Source organism: Perognathus longimembris, chromosome 20 (genome assembly GCF_023159225.1).
Source record: "Perognathus longimembris pacificus isolate PPM17 chromosome 20, ASM2315922v1, whole genome shotgun sequence".
NCBI lineage: Eukaryota > Metazoa > Chordata > Mammalia > Rodentia > Heteromyidae > Perognathus > Perognathus longimembris.
Window position 1 is genome coordinate 30,402,168 of NC_063180.1, and position 21,452 is coordinate 30,423,619.

The 21,452-nt window shown below is 55.9% G+C and overlaps 1 protein-coding gene across 3 annotated transcripts; it reads left to right on the forward strand.

The window, feature by feature from the left end:
* Positions 1 to 137: 137 nt before the first annotated feature.
* Ap3b2 (adaptor related protein complex 3 subunit beta 2) lies at positions 138 to 21,384 on the forward strand. Of its 3 annotated transcripts, XM_048369354.1 has the most exons (27): positions 138 to 277; positions 7,427 to 7,502; positions 7,610 to 7,684; positions 7,967 to 8,062; positions 10,328 to 10,488; positions 10,735 to 10,801; positions 10,898 to 11,080; positions 11,173 to 11,456; positions 11,925 to 11,979; positions 12,257 to 12,328; positions 13,260 to 13,322; positions 13,619 to 13,751; positions 13,989 to 14,098; positions 14,608 to 14,784; positions 16,642 to 16,828; positions 17,729 to 17,847; positions 17,976 to 18,032; positions 18,263 to 18,371; positions 18,649 to 18,754; positions 18,872 to 19,052; positions 19,236 to 19,296; positions 19,491 to 19,597; positions 19,711 to 19,939; positions 20,310 to 20,394; positions 20,585 to 20,682; positions 20,999 to 21,137; positions 21,234 to 21,384. In XM_048369354.1, exons 1-27 carry the CDS (start codon positions 165 to 167, stop codon positions 21,382 to 21,384), a joined length of 3,294 nt encoding a protein of 1,097 aa, XP_048225311.1. In that variant the 5' UTR covers positions 138 to 164. The 3 variants fall into 3 exon arrangements, with proteins under 3 accessions (XP_048225311.1, XP_048225312.1, XP_048225313.1); XM_048369355.1 differs by lacking the exon at positions 17,976 to 18,032; XM_048369356.1 differs by lacking the exons at positions 7,967 to 8,062; positions 17,976 to 18,032.
* Positions 21,385 to 21,452: the final 68 nt, after the last annotated feature.

Here is a 21,452-nt window from a genome sequence, read left to right on the forward strand (position 1 = left end):
AGGCCCGGCGTCCCGGTCCTGGGCAGGCGTGTTTCCGCGAGGCTCCGCCCCTCCCCACGCCAGCGAGTGCGCGTGCGCCGCGCCTTTAAGAAGCTGTGCGCGGCCCTGATTGATAAATCCAATCGGCGCATCCCGGGGCGCCGGTGACCGAGCACACAGGACCCATGTCGGCCGCCCCGGCCTACAGCGAAGACAAGGGCGGCTCCGCCGGCCCCGGAGAGCCCGAGTATGGCCACGACCCCGCGAGCGGCGGCATCTTCTCCTCCGACTACAAGCGGTGAGGGGAGCGCGCGCGGAGCCGGGCACCATGGACAGCGCCCCGGCCGCGCTGGGCCCCACCCGGGCGGGGGCGGGGGGGGGAGGAGGAAGCAGGGGGGTGGGGCCGGGGGCAAGGGTGGGGGACCCAGGGCGGGAGGCGGGGACTCGGGGGTCCGCAGGCCCGCCCAGGCGTTCCTCAGTCTGTAGCACCGCGGCTCCTCAGATTCCCCGTGCCCAGCGCGTTCGTTGGCTTAGGAGAAACCGAGCCTAAACCCGACGGCCGGGCCGCAGATGCAGGTGCAGAAACGGGGTCCTCCCAGCGTTGTTCCCGCCCCCCCCACCTCGGCCTGGCTCATCCCTGCCCCACCCGCCCACACCCTGAGCCATCCCTCTCTCCCTCCTTCCTTCCTTCCTTCCTTCCTTCCTTCCTTCCTTCCTTCCTTCCTTCCTTCCTTCCTTCCTTCCTTCCTTCCTTCCTTCCTTCCTTCCTTCCTTCCTTCCTTCCTTCCTTCCTTCCTTCCTTCCTTCCTTCCTTCCTTCCTTCCTTCCTTCCTTCCTTCGCTTGGTGGTGGACCCCGCTACAAGGGCTTACTACATACAGGCCTTTAACACGGCTGCCCTCGGATCTGCCCTCAGGGGGCGCCGAGGAAGCCTCAGTGAGGGAGGAGGCCAAGAGTGAGGGGTGTCCAGGGGGTTGGGGGGGGTAGGGGAGGCGGGGAGGAAGGTGCCCTGGGTTCCAGCATGGAGCAGTGTGGCCGGATGGAAGCTGGACGCAAGCTGCCCAGGCAGGGGTGCGAAGGGGGGCGCCCGGGGCTTGAGGTGGGCCTGTTGGTCGGAGCACCTGCTTGTGGAACCCGCCTAGCCGGGGCAAAAAGTTAACAAGACCTACCGTCAAAAAAAGCCCAGAGCTGGGCATGGGGGCACACATCTGACTCCCCAGCCGCTGGGAGGTGTTAAGTAGGGTGAGGTTGGCCCAGCTTGGACCCCTGGCAAAAACAGGAGACGCTGTCTCAAAAATAACAAATCCATGGAGTACTGGGGCCAGCTCACCCCACAGCCTGCCTAGCAAGCACAAGGTCCTGAGTTCAAACACCAGTGCTGGATAAATACATAAATAAATAAATGAATTTAAACCTGGAGACCTAGCTCAACAGGTACATCACAAGCATTAAACTCAAGAGTTCAAACCCGAGTACCCCCCCCCCCAAAAAAAGACCACTGCCAGGCACCAGTGGCTCAAGCCTGTAATACTAGCTACTCAGGAGGCTGAGATCTGAGGATTGTGATTCAAAGACAACCCAACCAGGAAAATTTGTGAGACTCTTATCTCCACTTAACCACCAGAAAACCACAAATGGTACTGTGGCTCAAAGTGGTAGGGTGCTAGCCTTGAGCAAAAGAGCTCAGGGACAGCGCCCAGGCCCCCAAGTTCAAGTCCCATGACAGACAAAATTAAAAAAAAAAAGAAAAGAAGAGGACTGGGAATGTAGCTTAGTGGTTGAGTGCCTAGCATGCATGAAGCCCTGGGTTTAATTCCTCAGCACCACATAAGCAGAAAAAAAGCCAGAAGTGGCGCTGTGACACAAGTGGTAGAATGCTAGCCTTGAGCAAAAAGAAGCCAAGGACAGTGCTTAGGCCCTGAGTCCAAGCCCCAGGACTAGAAAAAAAAAAAAAAGACTGTGCAGAAGAGATTTGGAAGTGAGCTAGAAGTGCTCTGGGCAGAGCAAGTGGCAGGCAAAGGGGTATGGAAGCTGACAGGCAGGGCACCAGGGTGGCCCAGCCCAGGGGAAGGGCAGAGGGTCTGAGGCCACCACAATCTTCTGGTACTTCGATGACTGGATTTGGGAGACAGCAGGAATGGTCTCCATCGCTCACTTTGCGCTGGCTCCTGCAGCTAGGTCCCTGGTGGTGCTGTTCTGTGTAGACTCAGACTGCAGGAGAGAATGTTAACTAAAGCCACCAGGTGCGTAAAATGAGTTCAGCTAGGGCACATGTCTGAACCCTGAAGACACCAACATGAGGGGGCCAGGAACAAGAGTGCTCCAGAGTGCCTGAGAAGAAGAGAGCCAAAGGCAGCAAGGAAAGAAAATACAATTTCAAGAAGATAACGATCTAAAGTATATCAATGCCTCTCAAAGTCAAGTCAGACAAGAAAAAAATTGAACCCATTGGTTGACAAAGGGGTCAACGTTAAGCTCAGATACAGTGGCTTACCTCACCCTAGCTAGCTACTTGGGAGAGGAGATCCAGAGGACTGTGGTTCAATACCAGCCCAGAGTAAGTGTCAAATGCTAGTGGTTTATGCCTGTAATCCTAGCTACTCAGGAGACTGATATCTGAGGATTGCATTTCAAAGCCAGCCCATGCAGGAAAGTCCATGAGACTCCAATAAACTACAAAAATGAACAAACAAATCAAAAATGGAAGTGGCACTGTGGCTCAAGCAGTGGTGGAGTGTTAGCCTTGAGCAAAAGAAGCTCAGGGACAGCGCCTAGGCCCGGAGCTCAGTTCCCCGTACCAACAACAAAAAGAGTAAGACCCCATCTCAACCAATAAGATAGGCACTTTGGCTAGTGTTTATCATCCAGACTATGCAAGGGGCAGAGATCAGGAGAGTTGAGGTTCAAGGCCAGCTGGAGCAACAAGTTAGGGCCACCCCATTTTAGTCAATAAGCCAAACATGTTGTATGTGCCTGTGATTGATTCCAGGGGGTGGCTAGAAGGGCTCCAGTCTAAGACTGCCCCTTGCATAGACATGAGACCCTATCAGCAAAATAAGGCATGAAGGAATGACTATGTACTTAAGTGGGAGAGCACCTGCCTAGTAAGTGTGGGGGCCAGGACTGCCAAAAGCAAAAACAAAAACAAAAAAAACAAAAACAACAGAAGACCTTCATAACAGAGATTTGTTCTTTCCTTTTTTTTTTTTTTTACTATTTGGATAGGGGAGCCCAAAGCAAGTTTAACTGTGGATGAGAAGGAGGCAGCAGAGAGAAGAGTGGAAGAGACTGAAGGAAAGGAGGGAGGCCAGGTCCCTGAGCCATGGGGTTGGGGCTCATGGAATCTGGGTTGCCAGCGGGAGCAGCTGTGCTCAGAGGAGGGAGGGCAGTGTGTGTGGGGATGTGTATGGGTGTGCGCAGATGTGCAGGGGAGGGGAAGCATGTAGATTCTTGAGGGTATGCGTGGAGCAAGTGGATGTGTGTGGGAGCTGCGGGTTTTAGTGCAACACTTTTCCTTTTTCTGTGAGAAGCAGGAAGGCCTGACTCTAGTGCAGAGTATTGAGGGCAAGGCTATAGGTGGGCACTTGGGGTGGCATGGGTTGAACTATCAGGGTGGCAGGGGGCAGTGGGACAGGAGGGTGGGGGGCTGGACTCCTGGTAGGGAGATGAAGATGCCAGGACCTAGTTGTGAAAGGTCTCAAGAGGAACAGGAGTGAGGGGCCAGGGGCAAAGGGGGTGGGAGCAGTTCTGGGGAATCTAGGACCCAGTTGTGGTGTTCGTTTATAGGGTCTCAGTTCCCCTGGTCCCTAGTCTCCTGCTTAGAAATTGGCTAGTCCCCAGGTCCCTGCTCTCTGCCCCTCCTGAGGCCTCCTGTCTGAGGGAGGAGGAAACCTGAGCCTCCCTCCTGGCCAGTGTCCGGTTACTGGGTTTCAGAGGCGTGCATCTGGTGACAGACACAGGAGAAGCAGCTGGCTGGCCTGGACTAGGTCCCAGCCTGGAGCAGGACCTAATGCAGCGGCTTCTGCAGCTCCCGGGGACTGTGGTGAGGCCAGGGGCCCGAGGGGCCTCTGGGGCCGACCAGGAGGCTGCCAGCCCTGTGCTAGACCCTGAAGGTGGGCCGCCACCCTGGTACCAGGCCTTGCAGCCCGAGGAGCTTCGATGGCTCCAGGCTCCAGAGGACGACACAACCCCAGAAGCATCCCTGGAAGGATCTTGCCTGGAGGCGGGCCAGGGCCAGGGTCAGAGCCAGCCACTGAGGTACAGAGGGATGCCAGGGTCCCCCCTTGGCCTGGCCAGCCAGTGAAGGGCCGCTGCCTCTAGCCAGATGTTGTCAGGGGTCACCCTCTCCCTCGGCTGGAGGAGGGCTAGGCTGGCAGAAGGGTTCCAGACCAGGTAGAGGGGCACAGGGCCTTAAGCTGAGTGAGGGAGTTCAGTGGCTTCACTTCCTGCAGGCTCTGAAGTGAAGGTGCTACAACAGCAAAGGGTTCAAGGGTAGAAGTTCCACCTTGAGCTCTTTCTCCTTGCGTCTTGGCTGGAAGGGGCTCAGTGTGAGAGGTCTGAGCAGCCTTTCTTAGCTGCTGGACTGGGAATCCAGTGGGGAGGTGAGGGAAGGAGGTGTGGGCAGGAGAGGTGAGCCCGCTGGAGTGACCCCATGGGTACTCCAGCCACAGTCAGGACAGCCCCATGGAGTGCACCTCACACGGGGTGTGCTGTGGCATTGAAGCTCCCATGGTCAGCCTGGGCGTGGCAGTAAAGAGCAGCCCAGGGCTGTTTCAGTCCCCACATTGGTGCCTGGGCCCGTGGGCACCACTGAAAACCCAAGGCTCCTCTCCAAGAATGTGGGCACCAGCTTGGCAGGAGGGGTGCCCTTGGGTGTGCATTTGACAGGACCTGTGGCATTTGGGGGTGTGGTAAGGACACCCTGGTGTGAAGTCTAGAGAACACCCAAAGGTGGAGACTGAATTCTGCAGGCCAGGGAGGGGTCCCCCAGGCTGGGGTTCCGGAATCTCTGAGGCTAATGTCTTACCTTGTATCTCTGCAGGATGTTGTGTACAGGGCTGCATGTTGGGGTTGGGTTGGGGGTTGGGTATAGCAGTGCACATTTATATACTGGAGAAGCTGGGCCCTAACCCCTTAGTGCTACCCAGGCCCAGCTGCTAGGGATAGAGAACTCAGCCTGGCCTGTACTCTACTCTTGTCTGGGCCATGGAAGAGGACAAGGTGCCTTTTGGTTGGGGGCAGGACATCTGACAGAGAGATCGGAATTCATGAGTAGGCCTGGATGCCATCTACCCTTATCTGACTGCCCTCACTGGACACTAGCAAGGCCTTTGTGTTTGTTTGGGGTGGTGGTAAGGGTCAGCTTTCCACTTGACTATTTCTGTTGAAAAATCTCTTGAGAGAGGCTGGGAATATGCCCTAGTGGTAGAGTGCCTGCCTCGTATACACGGAGCTCCAGGTTCAATTCCTCAGCACCACATATACAGAAAAATCCATAAGTGTTGCTGTGGCTCAAGTGGTGGAGTGCTAGCCTTGGGCAAAAAGAAGCCAGGGACAGTGCTCAAGCCCTGAGTTCAAACCTTAGGACTGGAAAAAAAAAATCTCTTGAGATGATATGGTGGTGCATACCTGTAAACTGCTACAAAGGAAGAGGTTTGCAGTTTGAGGCTAGCCTAGGCAAAAAGCTCTGAGACCTTGTCTCAAAAAATAAGCCAAACATAGTGAGTCACATCTGTAATTCCAGGTATGTGGGGGAGGAGGTAGGAGGATTGCTGTCTAAGGTTGGCTCAGCAAAAAGCACAAGACCATAACTGAAAAAAAAGGCTCCAGCAAGGAGTGCTGAAGGAATGGCTCAAGTAGTAGAATGCCTACCTAGCAAGTGAAAGGACCGGAGGAAAGACGTGAGCTTTGAGTGCTGTCTTTCCCTCCCTGCTCCATTCTTCTACTCTGCCCTCCTGCATCTCCGCAGCCAGGGACACAACATGCTAAGTTGCCTGTCTTAGCATTGGCCCCTACTGTCGTCTCACCATCAGCAGTGGCCACCGTGACCTTTTTATTTTTGTCAGTCATGGGGCTTGAACTCTGGGCCTGGGCGCTGTCCTTGAGCTCCTCAAGGCTAGTGCTTTACCACTTGAGCCACAGCACTATTTCCGGTTTTCTGGTGGTTAACTGGACTTTCCTGCCCAGGCTGGCTTTGAACCGCGATCCTCAGATCGCAGCCACAGATGACAGGCATGAGCCACCTGCACCCAGCACCACCATGACCTTTATGGTGACTGTCATGCACTTCCCTCTCCCAGCTCCTGATTTCCAGTTGTTTCTAGATGATCCACAGGTGTGAGTCACCTCCTACACATCTTCCCTGGTCCTTCTCAATCCAGATGCTTGGATCAAAAGCCTCAGTGAGCATCGCATCATCAGAGGAGGAGTGTGTGCCCATCCCTTCAGCCGCCATCCCTCTCCCACTCTGGGAGCTGGAGCATGGGGTTGAACTTCCCAACCTTCTAACACAGAAAGGATTCTGGGAGACTTAGGGATCAAGTGAGCTATACCTTATTCAGGCACTTGAAAGTGTGAAAGTGTTCTAGCTTTGGTCCTTTCTTGGGCTAGCAGAATGTAGCACTATGCTTTCACCCAGCTGTGCGAGGAGGTGGGGCAGGCTAAACTGCAGACTGTTGAATCCATGTTTGTCTGCATAGTATGTTCACCTTATATCCAGGTAGCCCTGGGCTGTAAACCAAGGAGCATCTTAATTACAGCTTCAACCAATCTATTTCCAGATGAAAGTCCATTCAGGGGCACCAAGGTTTTACCTAATACCTGCACATTTCTGCCAATAACCCAGGTCCCCTGGCTGGCTGCCTCTCCTCTCCTCTAGTCTTGCCTGAGGCTTCCTTGTCTATATCCCCCTGCCCCTCCCTCTTTTTGTTTTCTCCCAGTACTATGGGTTGAACTCGAGGCTCTCATTTGCTGGGCAGGTGCTCTACTGCTGAGCCACACTTCTATCCCTTTTTTGCACTGGTTGTTTTTGACCTAATGGCTCACTTTCTACCTGGGTACATGCCTGGACCTGCAACTCACCTATTTCAGACTTTCTATTGCAGCTAGGATGACAGGTCTGCACCACCATGCCACACTTCCCTCTGGAGAGATGAACTCTCACAGATTTCTCTGCTCAAATGAGTCTAGAACCATGATCCTTCTGATGTTGGCTTTCCGTGTAGCTGGGATGTGATAGGATGCACCACCCCTCACCCTGCTATTGGTTGAGCAGGGGTTTCTCAAACTTTTCTACCATGATCCTCCCTCATCTTAGTCTCCCAAGTAGCTGGGATTACAGGTGTGAGCTACCAGCACCTGTCCCTTCTGTGTGCCTGGACCCCAGTGATCCATGTCACACCCCCTCCCCCACCCCAGGCCCTCCACTGATTCTTGTGCCTCCCTGCCAGGCACGACGACCTGAAGGAGATGCTGGACACCAACAAGGACTCACTCAAGCTGGAGGCCATGAAGAGAATTGTGGCGGTGAGGGCCGAGGGCCCCTGGGGAGGGGTCTCCACAATTGTGACCTTTACCTCACCAGCCACGCTCCATCTTTCCTTCCCTCCCTCTCCTGCCTGACCCACACCCAGATGATTGCCCGAGGGAAGAATGCCTCAGACCTGTTTCCTGCTGTGGTGAAGAACGTGGCCTGTAAGAACATAGAGGTGAGCACTGCCAGGCGAGGGCGGGGACCATGGTGAGGGTGGTCAGGGCACACCTGTCCCACAGTGCCAGGGCCAGACCAGCTGGGCGGGGGCCAGGGGGTGAGGAAGGAAGAGCTGCATGCCTGGGCTCCTCTGACTGTGGACGTGAGGATGAGGCTGAAGGCCCTGACACCCACTGGAGGATGTGCTCACCCACGGAGGAAGCACCCCTGTGTCCTGGCTGGTGGTGTGCGGATCCTGGGATGAGCACAGCCCTGCTGGAAAGCTGCCATCTCTCTGTAGGTGAAAAAGCTTGTCTATGTGTACCTGGTGCGCTACGCCGAGGAGCAGCAAGACCTGGCCCTGCTGTCCATCTCCACCTTCCAGCGTGGCCTCAAGGTCAGTGGCCTCCATTTGTTTCTGGGGCCTGAGTCTTGTTGGAGCTGTGTGGGAAGAGGAAGGTCTTGAGGAGGCTCCTTCCTGCCTCCAAAAGTTGGGAGGGTCAGGAAAGCTGACCAGGCCCATGGGGAGTAGAGGTTGGGCTCAGACGGGCATGAGGATGAAGTGAATGCCCAGGGCCTTTGCCTGGTCACCTGTTGTTCAGGTCTATTTTCTTTGGCTATTACTGAGTAACATGGGTTCTTCAGCTCACTAATCTGGGGGGGGGCACATCTGACAAGGCTTGAACTCAGCGCTGTGTCCCTGAACATTTTTGCTCAAAGCTAGTGCTCTACCACTTGAGCCACAGCCCCACTTCTGGCTTTTTTGGTGGTTAATTGGAGATAGAGTCTTGAGAACATTCCTGCTCAGGCTGGCTCGAGCCACAATCCTCAGATCTCAGCCTCCCGAGTAGCCAGGATTACAGGTGTGAGCCACCAGTGCCTGGCTGGCCAGGGTCTCCTTGCTAGCGGGAACTCTGCGGTCATGAGGTGGCTCAGGCATCACACGAGAGAGGGGCATACATAAGAGGTCAGCACTTTCTAGATAGCCCACTGACCATTGATTCAGCATTTTCTTGACCCCTCTTTCATTTGGGGAACAGGGATCTCATTGGAATTTGAACTCAGGGCCTTGATTGAGGTGAGAGTCCTGCAAACAGGGATGCTTTCAATGTCTCCCTCCCAAGTAGCTGGGATAACAAGCATGAACCACCTCGCTCTGATATATCTTCAAGAGGTGTCTTAAAGGTCCCATTTGTCCTTCACATCTCACAGTGGGAATTACATTTCAACACAAGTTTCAGTGGAGACACTAAAAGTCTGCAGGCTGCTTGCAGTGGGGGTCACATGAGCCACTAACAGTGGATACTGTCTGAGCCTTCTCCATTGTGCGACCCTGTGACCTGTGGCCCACATCCAGCATGCCTTCACAGGTCACTCCCATAGTCCTGACACTCAGGAAGCTGAGATCTGAAGAATCATGGCTCAAGGCCAGCCCGAGCAGACAAATTCACTAGAACATATCTCCAAAATAACCAGTAAGAAAGCTAATCTGGAAGTGTAGCTCAAGTGGTAGAGCTCCAGCCTAGCAAGTATGAGGCTCTGAGTTCAAATCCCATTGTTGCAAAAAAAAAAAAAAAATCCGGGGCTGGGAATATGGCCTAGTGGCAAGAGTGCTTGCCTCCTACAAATGAAGCTCTCCGTTCGATTCCCTAGCACCACATATATGGAAAACAGCCAGAAGGGGCGCTGTGGCTCAGGTGGCAGAGTGCTAGCCTTGAGCGGGAAGAAGCCAGGGACTGTGCTCAGGCCCTGAGTCCAAGGCCCAGGACTGGCAAAAAAAAAAAAATCCACAGTCCTGGCATCTACAGCCTAAGTACCCTATCAAAAGGGAAAGCAGATTTTTGTGGCTCTATGCTCATTTCCAAATAGAGTGTTAAAGTAAATCACAGCTTTCTGATTGATATAATGTGATTTGAGTCCTGCTATTCAAGTAAATGTTTCTAAACTACCCATTTAAACATCATTTTCAGAATTTTGCTGGGAATTACCAATTTCACCTGCAGTTTTGTGGATCTCTTTTTCCATTTTAGAAAGCTGGTAGCATCTATCTGAAATATTCCAGCACTTGCCATTGGTATCTCTGTGATAAAATAGTGATGTATAGCCCCTGCTGTAACTAGCAGTGGGGAGACAGCCGTGGGCTCCATGGGTAGAATCCAGGGAGGCCCAGCTCTGATTGGGTGTATGTGGGATACACAGCTCTTCTGATCAGGGTATGTAGGTTACAGTCAGCATAGGGGAGGGCCTCACAGTTCTTCTGATGAGGGTGCATAGGATAGCACAGCACAGGAGAGAATCTCACACTTCTTCAGTTTCCAGCAGCATAGAAGAAGAGAAGCTTCTGAGAGATTTCTGGGAAAGGTGTATGAGGGAGAAATGCCTGGAAGAGTGATGGGTTTGCATTCGCTGGTCCTGCCCTGTGTATGTACACACAGACTCCTTGCTCCTAAAGAACACCAAGTGCTTCTGAAAGGTCTTCAGTTTTTCCCACACCTGGGCTGCCCCTTGCCACACAACTCCGGTGTCATTAGGTTTGGGCTGCCAGTACATCATCCAGCCTCAGGCCTGCAGGAAGAGAATAGGTAGTAGCCAGGGATAGTAGCTCTGCCCATCCGAGGCAGCTGGCACCCTCTCTCATGGCTCTCTCTACTTCTGCTGTTAGGATCCCAACCAGCTGATCCGTGCCAGTGCTCTTCGTGTCCTCTCCAGCATCCGAGTGCCCATCATAGTGCCCATCATGATGCTGGCCATCAAGGAGGCTGCCTCAGACATGTCGCCCTATGTGCGGAAAACGGCTGCCCATGCTATCCCCAAACTCTACAGGTAGTCCTCTCCCCGTGCCTGCCTGACCTCAGGGCCAGCCCACCCCCATCCCCCACGACCCTTGCCCTCTGCCAGGCTCACAGGCAGCTCCTCACAGGGCTTAGGAGAGCATAGAGACAGTGAGAGGTGAGGGAAACGGTGGGGTGCAGGAGGTGGGCACGGTTCGGCAGCTACTGGGGGAGCTGTGGGAGTTAGAGGCAGGAGGGGGCAGGAGGGGGCAAATTCCTGCCACCATTTCTCCCTCAGTTTGGACTCTGACCAGAAGGACCAACTGATAGAAGTCATCGAGAAGCTGCTGGCGGACAAGACCACGGTGCGTCCTCGCACAGGGGCGGGCAGTGCCCCCCTCCCAACCAGGTTCTGTGCCCTCCCTGGTCACCACCCTCCCTCCCTTGCCTTTGTGCCTCAGCTGGTGGCGGGCAGTGTGGTGATGGCATTCGAGGAGGTGTGCCCCGAGCGCATCGACCTGATTCACAAGAACTACCGGAAGCTGTGCAACCTGCTGATTGACGTGGAGGAGTGGGGGCAGGTGGTCATCATCAGCATGCTCACCCGCTACGCGCGCACACAGTTCCTGAGCCCCACGCAGAACGTGAGTGGCTGGCATCCGCCTGCGCCGCCGCGGCATCACGGGCACACACAGGGTCGCCGAGAGGTGCCCACTTCTCACCTGTCCCCGCCCAGGAGTCCCTGCTAGAGGAGAGTCCGGAGAAAGCCTTCTACGGCTCCGAGGAGGACGAGGCCAAGGGTCCAGGGTCGGGGGAAGCGGCCGCCGCTACACTGCCCGCCCGGAAACCCTACGTCATGGACCCGGACCACCGGCTGCTGCTGCGCAACACGAAGCCGCTGCTGCAGAGCCGCAGCGCCGCGGTGGTCATGGCCGTGGCACAGCTCTACTTCCACCTGGCGCCCAAGGCGGAGGTGGGCGTCATCGCCAAGGCGCTGGTGCGCCTGCTGCGCAGCCACAGGTGCGAAGCCCCACCGCCCCCAGGCAACACCACGCCCCCCCACTCTACGAGGCCCCGCCCTTCGGCGGTCACGCCCACAAGAAGGAAACACTCTCCTCATCTCCCCTCTCCCCCCCCCCCCCGTGCCATGCCCCTTGCAAAAGAGGCTCCACCCTCCTATCGCCCCGCCCAGCAGAGGCCCTCCTGATGCCCCGCCCCTTGACCCACCCGGAAATGCCACGCCCACCTTGAGACTCCGCCCAGCCTGTGCCACGCCCACTGTAAAAAGAGACACACCCCCGCCTCCCCTACCTCAGCTCAGATTGTCCACCTCTGCCCAGGGCGGCCCAGCCCTCCTGCTCCCCACAGGCCTGCCAACCTCCCACCTGTTTTCTGCTCCAACTACTTGGCCCACCTTCCCTCCTGCCCAGCCCTTACTCCCATCCGGGCCTGCAGTCGGTTGGGACTCTTAATTAGTACTCTCTGCAGTGAGGTGCAGTATGTGGTGCTCCAGAACGTGGCCACCATGTCCATCAAACGCCGGGTGAGCATGTGATCAAGGCCTGCCGTGCCTGACCAAGGCCTGCCCTGAGGGTTGGGGAGGTGTCTGTTGGGGTGGGGAGCTGGGTTCTAGGAAGCCCGGGGGGCAGATTGCCCAGGCTGTACAGAGTACCGAAGGGTGACCCTAAATGCCCATTGGTAACAGGGCCTGGATACACTGAAGGAGGTTGCCCTGTGAAGGGAGAGCCGGAGGGCCGTGTTGAGGCCGGAAGGGTTGGGTGGGCTGGGTTGCCCTGGAGCTCCCCCACTCTCTTGTGCAGGGAATGTTTGAACCCTACCTGAAGAGCTTCTACATCCGGTCTACTGACCCCACCCAGATCAAGATCCTGAAGGTGAGTGAGGGGTGCCAGTCTCCCTACCCCATGGATTGCTGGAACAGCTCAGTGGCCACCTGCCTGCTCCTGGGCTGGGCCCCTGGCTCGTGAGAGTGAGGAGCCCTGAGTTCAAGCCCCACCACTAGCACAAGTGGAAGCTCAGGGAAATAATGTTCCTTCGGAGATCACATAACACTGCTGACTAGAAGGCTGGGCTTTTCCCACTGCATTTTCTGTCTCTCACCCACACACGGCTCCCTTAGGCTTTCCTGCAAACACTCCAGCAGGAAAACTGGCAGGATCCCAGCCTCCTTCCTTTGCACGCCCACTCTGCTGCCTCATTACCCAGCAACTTCCAAGCATCTACTATGTATCAGTCTTGTAGACCTGTGGTTCAAGATGGAGCAAACTCATCAGGGAAAGAAGCACATCCAAAGACCCTGAGGCAGGAAGGGTCGGGACTGGGCATTCAGGCCTAGGAGCCTAGTGCTGGGTGAGGGTAGGCAGATAGCAGAGCATCCTAACCCACAGGGTCCCTTGGTCCCCATTCTAAACGTGTAGGCAGCTTTAAGGTTGTAACCGAGGTGGGAGGTGGCCTACTGCACCCACTAGCACCCAGGGTGAGAATCCACTTAAGAGGAAGCGGGTTATCATATGTTTGGGTATTCTAAGTCTGCTTTTTTGATGTGTGAAGTGGTGTTTCAATGAAAGCACAGGGGGCCCTCACTACCCTCCCCTTCCCTGACTACCATCTCCCTCCCTGACTCCCCTCCCCCTCTTATTACCCTCCTCCTCCCTGACCACCCTCCCCCTCTCTGACTGCCCTCTCCTCCCTGACTACTATCCCCCTCCCTGATTGCCCTCCCCCTCTCCCTGGCCACCCTCCCCTCCCTGACCACCCTCCCCATCTCTGGCTGCCTTCCTCCCTCTCCCCCCCCCCCACCTGCAGCTGGAAGTGCTGACCAACCTGGCCAACGAGACCAACATCCCTACGGTCCTGCGGGAATTCCAGGTCAGGCGAGGGGCAAGGGGCTCTTCCCATGGCTGTGTGAAGTGAGGGCTGTTTGGGGTATCATGGCTGCTCCTTGCGTTGGAAAGATGAAGGCACTTAGATTATCTTGGAATGACCTTCCAGTGCCTTCTGCTGGCTCTTGGGTGGAGGAGTCCCTAGGTGGGGGTGGTGCTGCTTCTTCCAGGATTGACTAGATGGTGAGTCGTAGAATAATGAGGGGCCTTGAAGGCCCCTCACAGGAGCAGCGTCACTGAAGGCTGGCTCACCACCCACGTCACTCTTGTGATGTCTCACAGACCTACATCCGCAGCATGGACAAGGATTTCGTTGCAGCCACAATCCAGGCCATTGGACGCTGTGCAACCAACATCGGCCGAGTCCGGGACACCTGCCTCAATGGCCTGGTGCAGCTCCTGTCCAACCGTGATGGTCAGTGTTGGCCACTGTCCAACTCTGCAGGCGGGTGGGTAGCCTGTTAACCTACATGCAAAGTGTGCCCTTGGTCAGCCAGCCTCAACCACTGCCCAGGTGTTCCTGCACCTCCATGGGCTCTAGAGAAGGGGTAAGGGAAGAGACCAGGGGCCCTGGGGAGTTGTCAGTGTGCCTGCCCTTCTGGCTGTGGCCATCTGACCATCCTGGGCTTCCACACTTGTTCTCACTGCCTAGAGCTGGTGGTGGCAGAGTCGGTGGTGGTCATTAAGAAGCTGCTGCAGATGCAGCCAGCGCAGCATGAGGAGATCATCAAACACTTGGCAAAGCTCACAGACAACATCCAGGTGAGGGCGCCCTGTTTCCCATCGCACCCCTGCACCGTCCCAGGACGTGAGATCCTGCCATGAAACGACTCTCATCTTGCCAACATCAACTTATAAGGCTTCCACAGTGGCTTGGGAAGGTCTTTGGGTAGAAGCAGAGACTAGACCATGCAACCCTAACCTGGCTGCCCCTAACCAGGGTCACCTCCTCCTGGGGCTCCTTGTCTGAGCTCCACAGTATTGACCAAACACTCCTGTTTCCTCCCGGAAGCTCTGTTTTTTTTCTGCTGTACTGTGGGTTGAAACATCTACATTTGGTGGATACAGTGAATCCAGAGAATCAGGACTAGGCCTGAAGGCTCTGCTTCCACTCATGGAACCCCGAGGAAGGCAGGGCTGGAAAGTGCTCACCTTTCTATCTGTGCCCCCATTCTGGAGATCTCTGATACCCCAGCCCATCCTGGCCAGGGGAGAACCATTTTCTGGGCAGCCTACCTTCCTACCCACATTCCTGCCCCTCTGTCCCACAGGTGCCCATGGCCCGAGCCAGCATTCTTTGGCTCATTGGGGAGTACTGTGAGCATGTCCCCAAGATTGCACCTGACGTGCTGAGAAAAATGGCCAAGTCATTCACAGCAGAGGAGGACATTGTAAAGTTGCAGGTCATCAACTTGGCAGCCAAGCTCTACCTGACCAACTCGAAGCAGGTAAAGACCTAGAGCTGTTCCCACCAGTCCTCAGTGTGCATCCTAGGAGATGTGGGCTGTGCTTCATTCCAAATCTTGGCCATGGCTGGCCAGTCTGTGCTGTAAGGGTCAAGGCTGTCCTTCAGCCTTAGTGGTGCTGGGGACTAACATCTTTTGATCCCAGGCTGTGGTCCATTCATAAATTGAGACTTCTAGGTGTTAGAGCCTCTCGGGTGTCTGGCATCCCCTGAGATGACCCCAGGTGATTCTGAGAATAAAGCACGATGCACAGTGCGTGTCAAGGTGTTGGAGACATTGAACACAAGGATAGCTCCTGCTCTCACTGTCCCACTCAGCTCAGCAACAGTGACCGACAAGCTCTTACCCCTGGGCAAAATCTGATCTGTTGCTTGTTTTTAGAAATAAAGTTTTTTTTTTTCTTTTTTTTTGCCAGTCCTGGGGCTTGAACTCGGCCTGGGCGCTGTCCCTGAGCTTCTTGTGCTCAAGGCTAGCACTCTAGCACTTGAGCCACAGCGCCACTTCCATCTTTTTCTGTTTATGTGGTACTGAGGAATCATACCCAGGGCTTCACGCATGCAAGGCAAGCACTCAACCACTAAGCCACATTCCTGGCCCAGAAATAAAGTTTTATTAGAACATGCCATGATCATTTAGTTCTGTATGGTTTATGGCTGCTTCTGTGCTCCAGCAACAAGAGATGACTGCTTGAAATAGTCTGTGTGGCTCAGAAGGCCTACAGCAGTTACAAGTGTGGCCCTTATAGAAGACATTTGCAGACATTTGTAAAACATGGAGGGAATGACTAGGGTCTGCCTCAGGGGTAGGCCCTGCAGAGTGCAGTACCCTGTCCAACCTGAAGGTGGCCTCTTGGCCATCTATGATACACTTGGTTTCTCATGGCCTCCAGCCTCAGCCCCAGGGACTCCTGTAGGTAGGGACACTGGGGGCCAGAACAGTTGTGGCTGTTTGTTATATGTTTATTGCGTCCTTTGTTTATTTACCATACATTCCCTGACGCCTTTTTATTTGCCTGGCATTAGGTTAGCCATGTTCTGGGGATATAATCATGCGTGTATGACAAATTTATTAGCCTCCACATGCTCATAGCCACATAGGAGAAAGAATACAGAATAAACATTTTAAACATGGAGCTGCAGTCAGAGGTGACACAGAGAGCTGTGAGTACATGTAGTCAGCTAGTGGACAGGAGGGTCCCAGCCCAAATCGGGGTCCCCAGAATGTGCTGTTCAGGAAGTTGACACTGACCCCCAGATCATACTTCACTGGAAGTTGGGGCACTGGCTCTTAGAATGGCTCTCTGAATCGGCTGAAATTTTCTTCCTCTCCTTCCCCTTTCTTTCTTCCTGGATTGGGAGTGAAGAAGCTGGCTTCTTGCATGGGGGGGGGGGCGGGCTTTTTCTGTGCACACAGCTTTCCTGCAAAATGGTTGTTTAGCTTCTGCTTCCCCTCTCCTGGTGCTATGGATGACGGGGTTCAGGCTGCTACAAGCCCCACAGAAGTCCCAACTTTCTGACGCCACTGCAGGCTAGATCCCAATCAGGCCAAGGAGATGAGGCCTGTGTCCTGCTGCTGGGCAGCAGGTCCTGAGTCTTGGTGAGAGGCCATGGAGCTCTGTGCATCGCAGTAACCAAGGGCATGGGGGCTCAGTGGCAGTGAAAGGGTCATCACACAGGAAAGCTACCCAGAGTGCGTCTGGCAGGTGAGCTGCTTTCCTATGCCAGTAGCAGCACAGATGTGCTTGGAGATCCTGGCTGAACAGAGGAGGTCCAAAGCCTCCTGTGTCCTCCTGTGCCCTCCCTTGGTCAGCAGCTGTGCCACTTCTTCTTCTTCCTTCAGACTAAGCTGCTGACCCAGTATGTGCTGAGTCTAGCCAAGTACGACCAGAACTACGACATCCGAGACCGGGCACGCTTCACCCGGCAGCTCATTGTCCCATCGGAGCAGGGTGGGGCCCTCAGCCGCCATGCCAAGAAGCTCTTCCTGGCACCCAAGCCAGCCCCAGTCCTGGAGTCATCATTCAAAGGTGGGAGGCCTACATCAGGGAAGTCTCCGTGGGGGAGTCAGGAAGCAGCCAGTCTCCCCGCCCCCTGCCCCAGTCCTCAGGCTTAGCCAGGTACAAGGCTTTATTCGGTAGCAGAGGAAATGGCTGTTTTGGTCTCTGGATCACCCCTTTCTCTCCTGCAGCACCTGGTGCCCACTCTTCCATCCACCAGAGCCACTGCCTTCTCTCTGGTCAGGAGGAGCTCCTTCCTAGCTTCTGGCTCCTGTCCTCCCAGGTCTCCCTTCCAGCTGCTTCCCAGAGCAGGCTTCACCATTGGGAATTGACATCAAGATGTTAAATACCAAGGACTGGGCTGGGAATATGGCTTAGTGGTAGAGTGCTTGCCTAGCATGCATAAAGCCCTGGGTTTGATCCCTTAGTACCATATATACAGAAAAAGCCAGAAGTGGCGCTGTGGCTCGAGTGGTACAGTGCTAGCCTTGAGCAAAAGAAGCTGAGGGACAGTGCTCAGGCCTTGAGTGCGAGGAGGAGGAGGAGAAGGAGGAGGAGGAGGAGGAGGAGGAGGAGGAGGAGGAGGAGGAGGAGGAGGAGGAGGAGGAGGAGGCGGCAATAACTGGGGAGAGGAGACAGACAAGTGATGACACAGAGAGAAGTGAGTCGTGTGCTTATAAGGGTCCTCAGATCACCTGTGGTCAGCCCACCTGTGCCCATGGCCTTCAGCCTCATCTGCTCCAGGGCCTGGCCTGAGAGAACCGGTCTCTATCCAGCTCTCTGGACCACAGGACCAATGCTCGGCTTTTCTAGAGTGCTTCTCATCTCACTCCTCTTCCCTGGATCTCAGGAATGGGGGGGCGGGGGTGTTCGGCTCTGGGTCTCCCAGAAGGAAGGGCAGCGGTCCTAACTTCTAATTTGTGTCTCTAGATCGAGACCACTTCCAGCTGGGCTCACTGTCCCACCTTCTCAATGCCAAGGCCACAGGCTACCAGGAACTCCCAGACTGGCCAGAGGAAGCCCCAGACCCATCTGTGCGCAATGTGGAGGTCAGCAAGGGTGTGTGCATGTGTGTGTGCATATGTGCGTGTGTGTGCACATGCACACATGTTGGGGGGATAGGCAGCAGAATCCCTGGCCATGCTGGCCCAGCCCCTTTGATGCCCTCCCTATGCAGGAAGAAGACCTCTCCTTTATTGAGACCCGCGTGGGCCTGTTGGGCGGATACACCGAGGTTCCCTCTGTGTGCCGTGTGCTTTCCTCTTCCTGTATACTGCCCCACCCTGCACGGGTTCCTCCTTGGTTGGCAGTGCCCCTCCTTTCTGTGGACTGGGTCTCTCTCCTCCCCCACTCCTCGCTGGGGCCAGGACCAAGCAGGGCCCCAGGAAGATAGGAAGGGACCACATTGTCCTCCCCCCACCCCGCCCCCATGCATAAAGAAACGCTCTCACCCACTCCATCCAGGTGCCTGAATGGACGAAGTGCTCAAGCCGGGAGAGGAGGAAGGAGAAGGAGAAGCCCTTTTACTCCGACTCTGAGGGGGAATCTGGCCCCACTGAGTCTGCAGACAGTGGTAGGACAGCAGAGCTGGGCCCCCTGGGCTCCATTTGTGACAGTCGTCTGTGGTCAGTGACTGTGCTGTGTGTGTGTGTGTGTGTGTGTGTGTGTGTGTGCGCGCACACACACATGCTTGGCAGCGAAGCATCTCTACCTGTGTTCACCTCAGTTCTGTTTGGTGTCTGGGGTGCTGAGTGGTTCAGAGGGGTTGGAGCTTTGGTGCTGAGTCTGGAGCTGGGACCCCTGAGTTTCCAGCCAAGGAGGTTGGCTACCCACGACCCTGTTCCTTGCAGAGCCCGAGTCTGAGAGTGAGTCAGACAGTGAGAGTGGCTCCGGAGCATCCAGCAGTGAGTCGGAAGACCAGGACGAGGAGGAGGACAAAGGGAGAGGCAGTGAGAGGTTAGAGAACCCCACTGGGTGGGGCTGAGCATGGGGGCTCAGGCATGGCCCCTGTGCGTCTGTGAGGCAGAGTGGGCATCTGGGTGGACCTGGACCCTGCTTTCCCACCCTCCTCAGTGAACAGAGTGAGGACGAGGGCGAGAAGAAGACAAAGAAGAGGAAGAAGGTGGCAGAGGGTCACGGTGAAGGCTCCTCGTCAGATGAGGACAGTGACTCCAGCAGCAGCTCCTCGGAGTCCGAGATGACGTCAGAGTCAGAGGAGGAGCAGGCAGAAGCCACACTGTGGAGGCAGAAAACGGTGAGGCCTGGCCGGGGCCTTCCTACCCCGGATTAGATGCAGCTCTGGTGCATCTGGGGCTCTGGGGCCTTTCCACAGTCCAGCTGGAGCAGGCTCTAGGGCCTGGGCCTTCTGAGCCCAGTCATGTATCTCTGAGCACCTTTCTATGTCTTCTCGTTCTTATACCTCATTTTTCTCTTTCAGCCCCCCAGCAGCAAAAGTACCCCTGCAGCCAAGGAGATCTCCCTGCTTGATCTGGAGGACTGTGAGTTTGAGTGGCAGAAGTCTTGGGGGACAGAGGCCTGGCCTGCAGGAGGTCTGGGCCATGCTCCTTAGGTCCAGCCAGGCCCTGCTGCCTGGGAGCCTCTAGGCCACCCGCTGTCCATGGTACTGAGCAGTTGCTCCTTGTGTCCTGGGCTCCCCTCAACCCACACCACCTCCATTCTGCCTCCCCCACAGTCACTCCTCCCAGTGTCCAGCCCGTGTCCCCTGCCACGGTTGTGTCTGCCAGTCTGGTTGCTGACCTCGAGGGCCTGACGCTCACAGATTCCTCTCTGGTGCCCTCTGTAAGTGGGCTGGGCGAGGGACATGGCCGGGTCAGGGGCCCTAGATTGGGGAAGGCTGGGACCCACAATCCTTCCTGCTGTCTGCTGCACCTGCTCCCCTCCTCCCTCCACAGCTGCTGAGTCCAGTGTCCAGTGCAGGAAGGCAGGAGCTGCTGCACCGGGTAGCTGGCGAGGGGCTGGCTGTGGATTATGCCTTCAGCCGCCAGCCTTTCTCAGGGAACCCCCACATGGTGTCTGTGCACATCTACTTCTCCAACAGCTCTGAGATGCCCATCCGGGGGCTGCATGTGGGCACCCCCAAGCTGCCTGCCGGCATCAGCATCCAGGAATTTCCGGAAATTGGTACAGAAGAGTGTTGGGCAGGGCAGAGATTCCTAGGCAGGACCCATCTTGTGTGACTGCTGATACCCAATTTAGGCCAAGCCAGGGGGACACAGAACTGGCACAGCACGAGGCTGTGCCCAGGTGCACAAGACACACTGAGACAAGCTAGGTCCCGCTGGACCTGCACTTGGAGTGGCAGATTTGGGCCTTGGAGTGAGGATGGGCAGGGGAAAGGTGTTTGGATTTCAGGAGGAAACTGGGGCACAGAAAGCTAGGACTCCGTGGAGGGCTGGTGTGTGCTGACGGGAGGGAAGGGGAGCGGAGTTGTACTGGGTCCCAGGCCCCTCGGGTGACTGCCTCCTGTGCTCCCTTGCCTGCCGCCTGTTAGAGTCGCTGGCACCTGGAGAATCAACCACTGCTGTCATGGGCATTAATTTCTGTGACTCAACCCAGGCTGCCAACTTCCAGCTGTGGTAGGTGTCCCGTGTGTCGTGGAGGTGGGCAGGTGGGCTGGAGAGAGGTAGGTCCCGAAGGCTAGAGCTGATGGGGGTGACAGCAGATCTGGAGGGTCTGGATTCACCTTTCTACTGCCTGTTTCCACATCCTGCCTCTAGGGGAGGAGGGAGGTTGGCCTCATGTCCTGTCTCTTTCCATCCTTCCTAGCACCCAGACCCGACAGTTCTACGTCTCTATTCAACCTCCTGTTGGGGAGCTGATGGCCCCTGTGTTCATGAGTGAGAATGAGTTCAAGAAGGAGCAGGGTGAGTGCTCCCTGGGCTGGAGAGGGAGATGCCCACACCCTCCGGGGGACCGTGGGGCACTGGCCCATTGCCTTGGGCCGAGAGACCTTGACTTGAGGAAACAGAGTCCTCTTTGGGAGGAGTTTGGCCAGAGGGTGAGGGCATTGGAGCATTGGCATGATGGAGGATCTCCCAAAAAGGATTTTCTAGAAACAGACCTGAACATGGCCAGACTGAAAGTAAAGAGACAAGATCATGAAGATGGAAGAGACATGAGATGGCCATCTGTTCTGCAGAGGGAGGGAAGGCTGACAAGGGTACCGGCCTCTGCCTGCAGGAAAGCTGATGGGCATGAATGAGATCACAGAGAAGCTCGCGCTGCCGGACAGCTGTCGGAGTGACCACGTCGTGGTGCAGAGGGTGACAGCCACCGCCAACCTGGGCCGAGTCCCCTGCGGGACCTCTGATGAGTACAGGTACCCGCAGGGAAAAGATGGCCCCTTGGCCGAGTCTCTTCCCCACTTGGTGGTGTTCAGCCATGCGCTTCACCCCTGCCTCTACCCCCACCCCAGGTTTGCGGGGAGGACGCTGACCAGTGGGAGCCTGGTCCTGCTCACCCTGGATGCCCGGTCAGCTGGAGCTGCCCAGCTGACCGTCAACAGTGAGAAAATGGTGATTGGCACCATGCTGGTGAAGGACGTGATTCAGGCTCTGACCCAGTGACTCCTCGTCTGGGGCCCTCTCTTCTCCTCCTTTGTCTCCCATCAGCCTCCTCATGCCAGGCAGCCTCC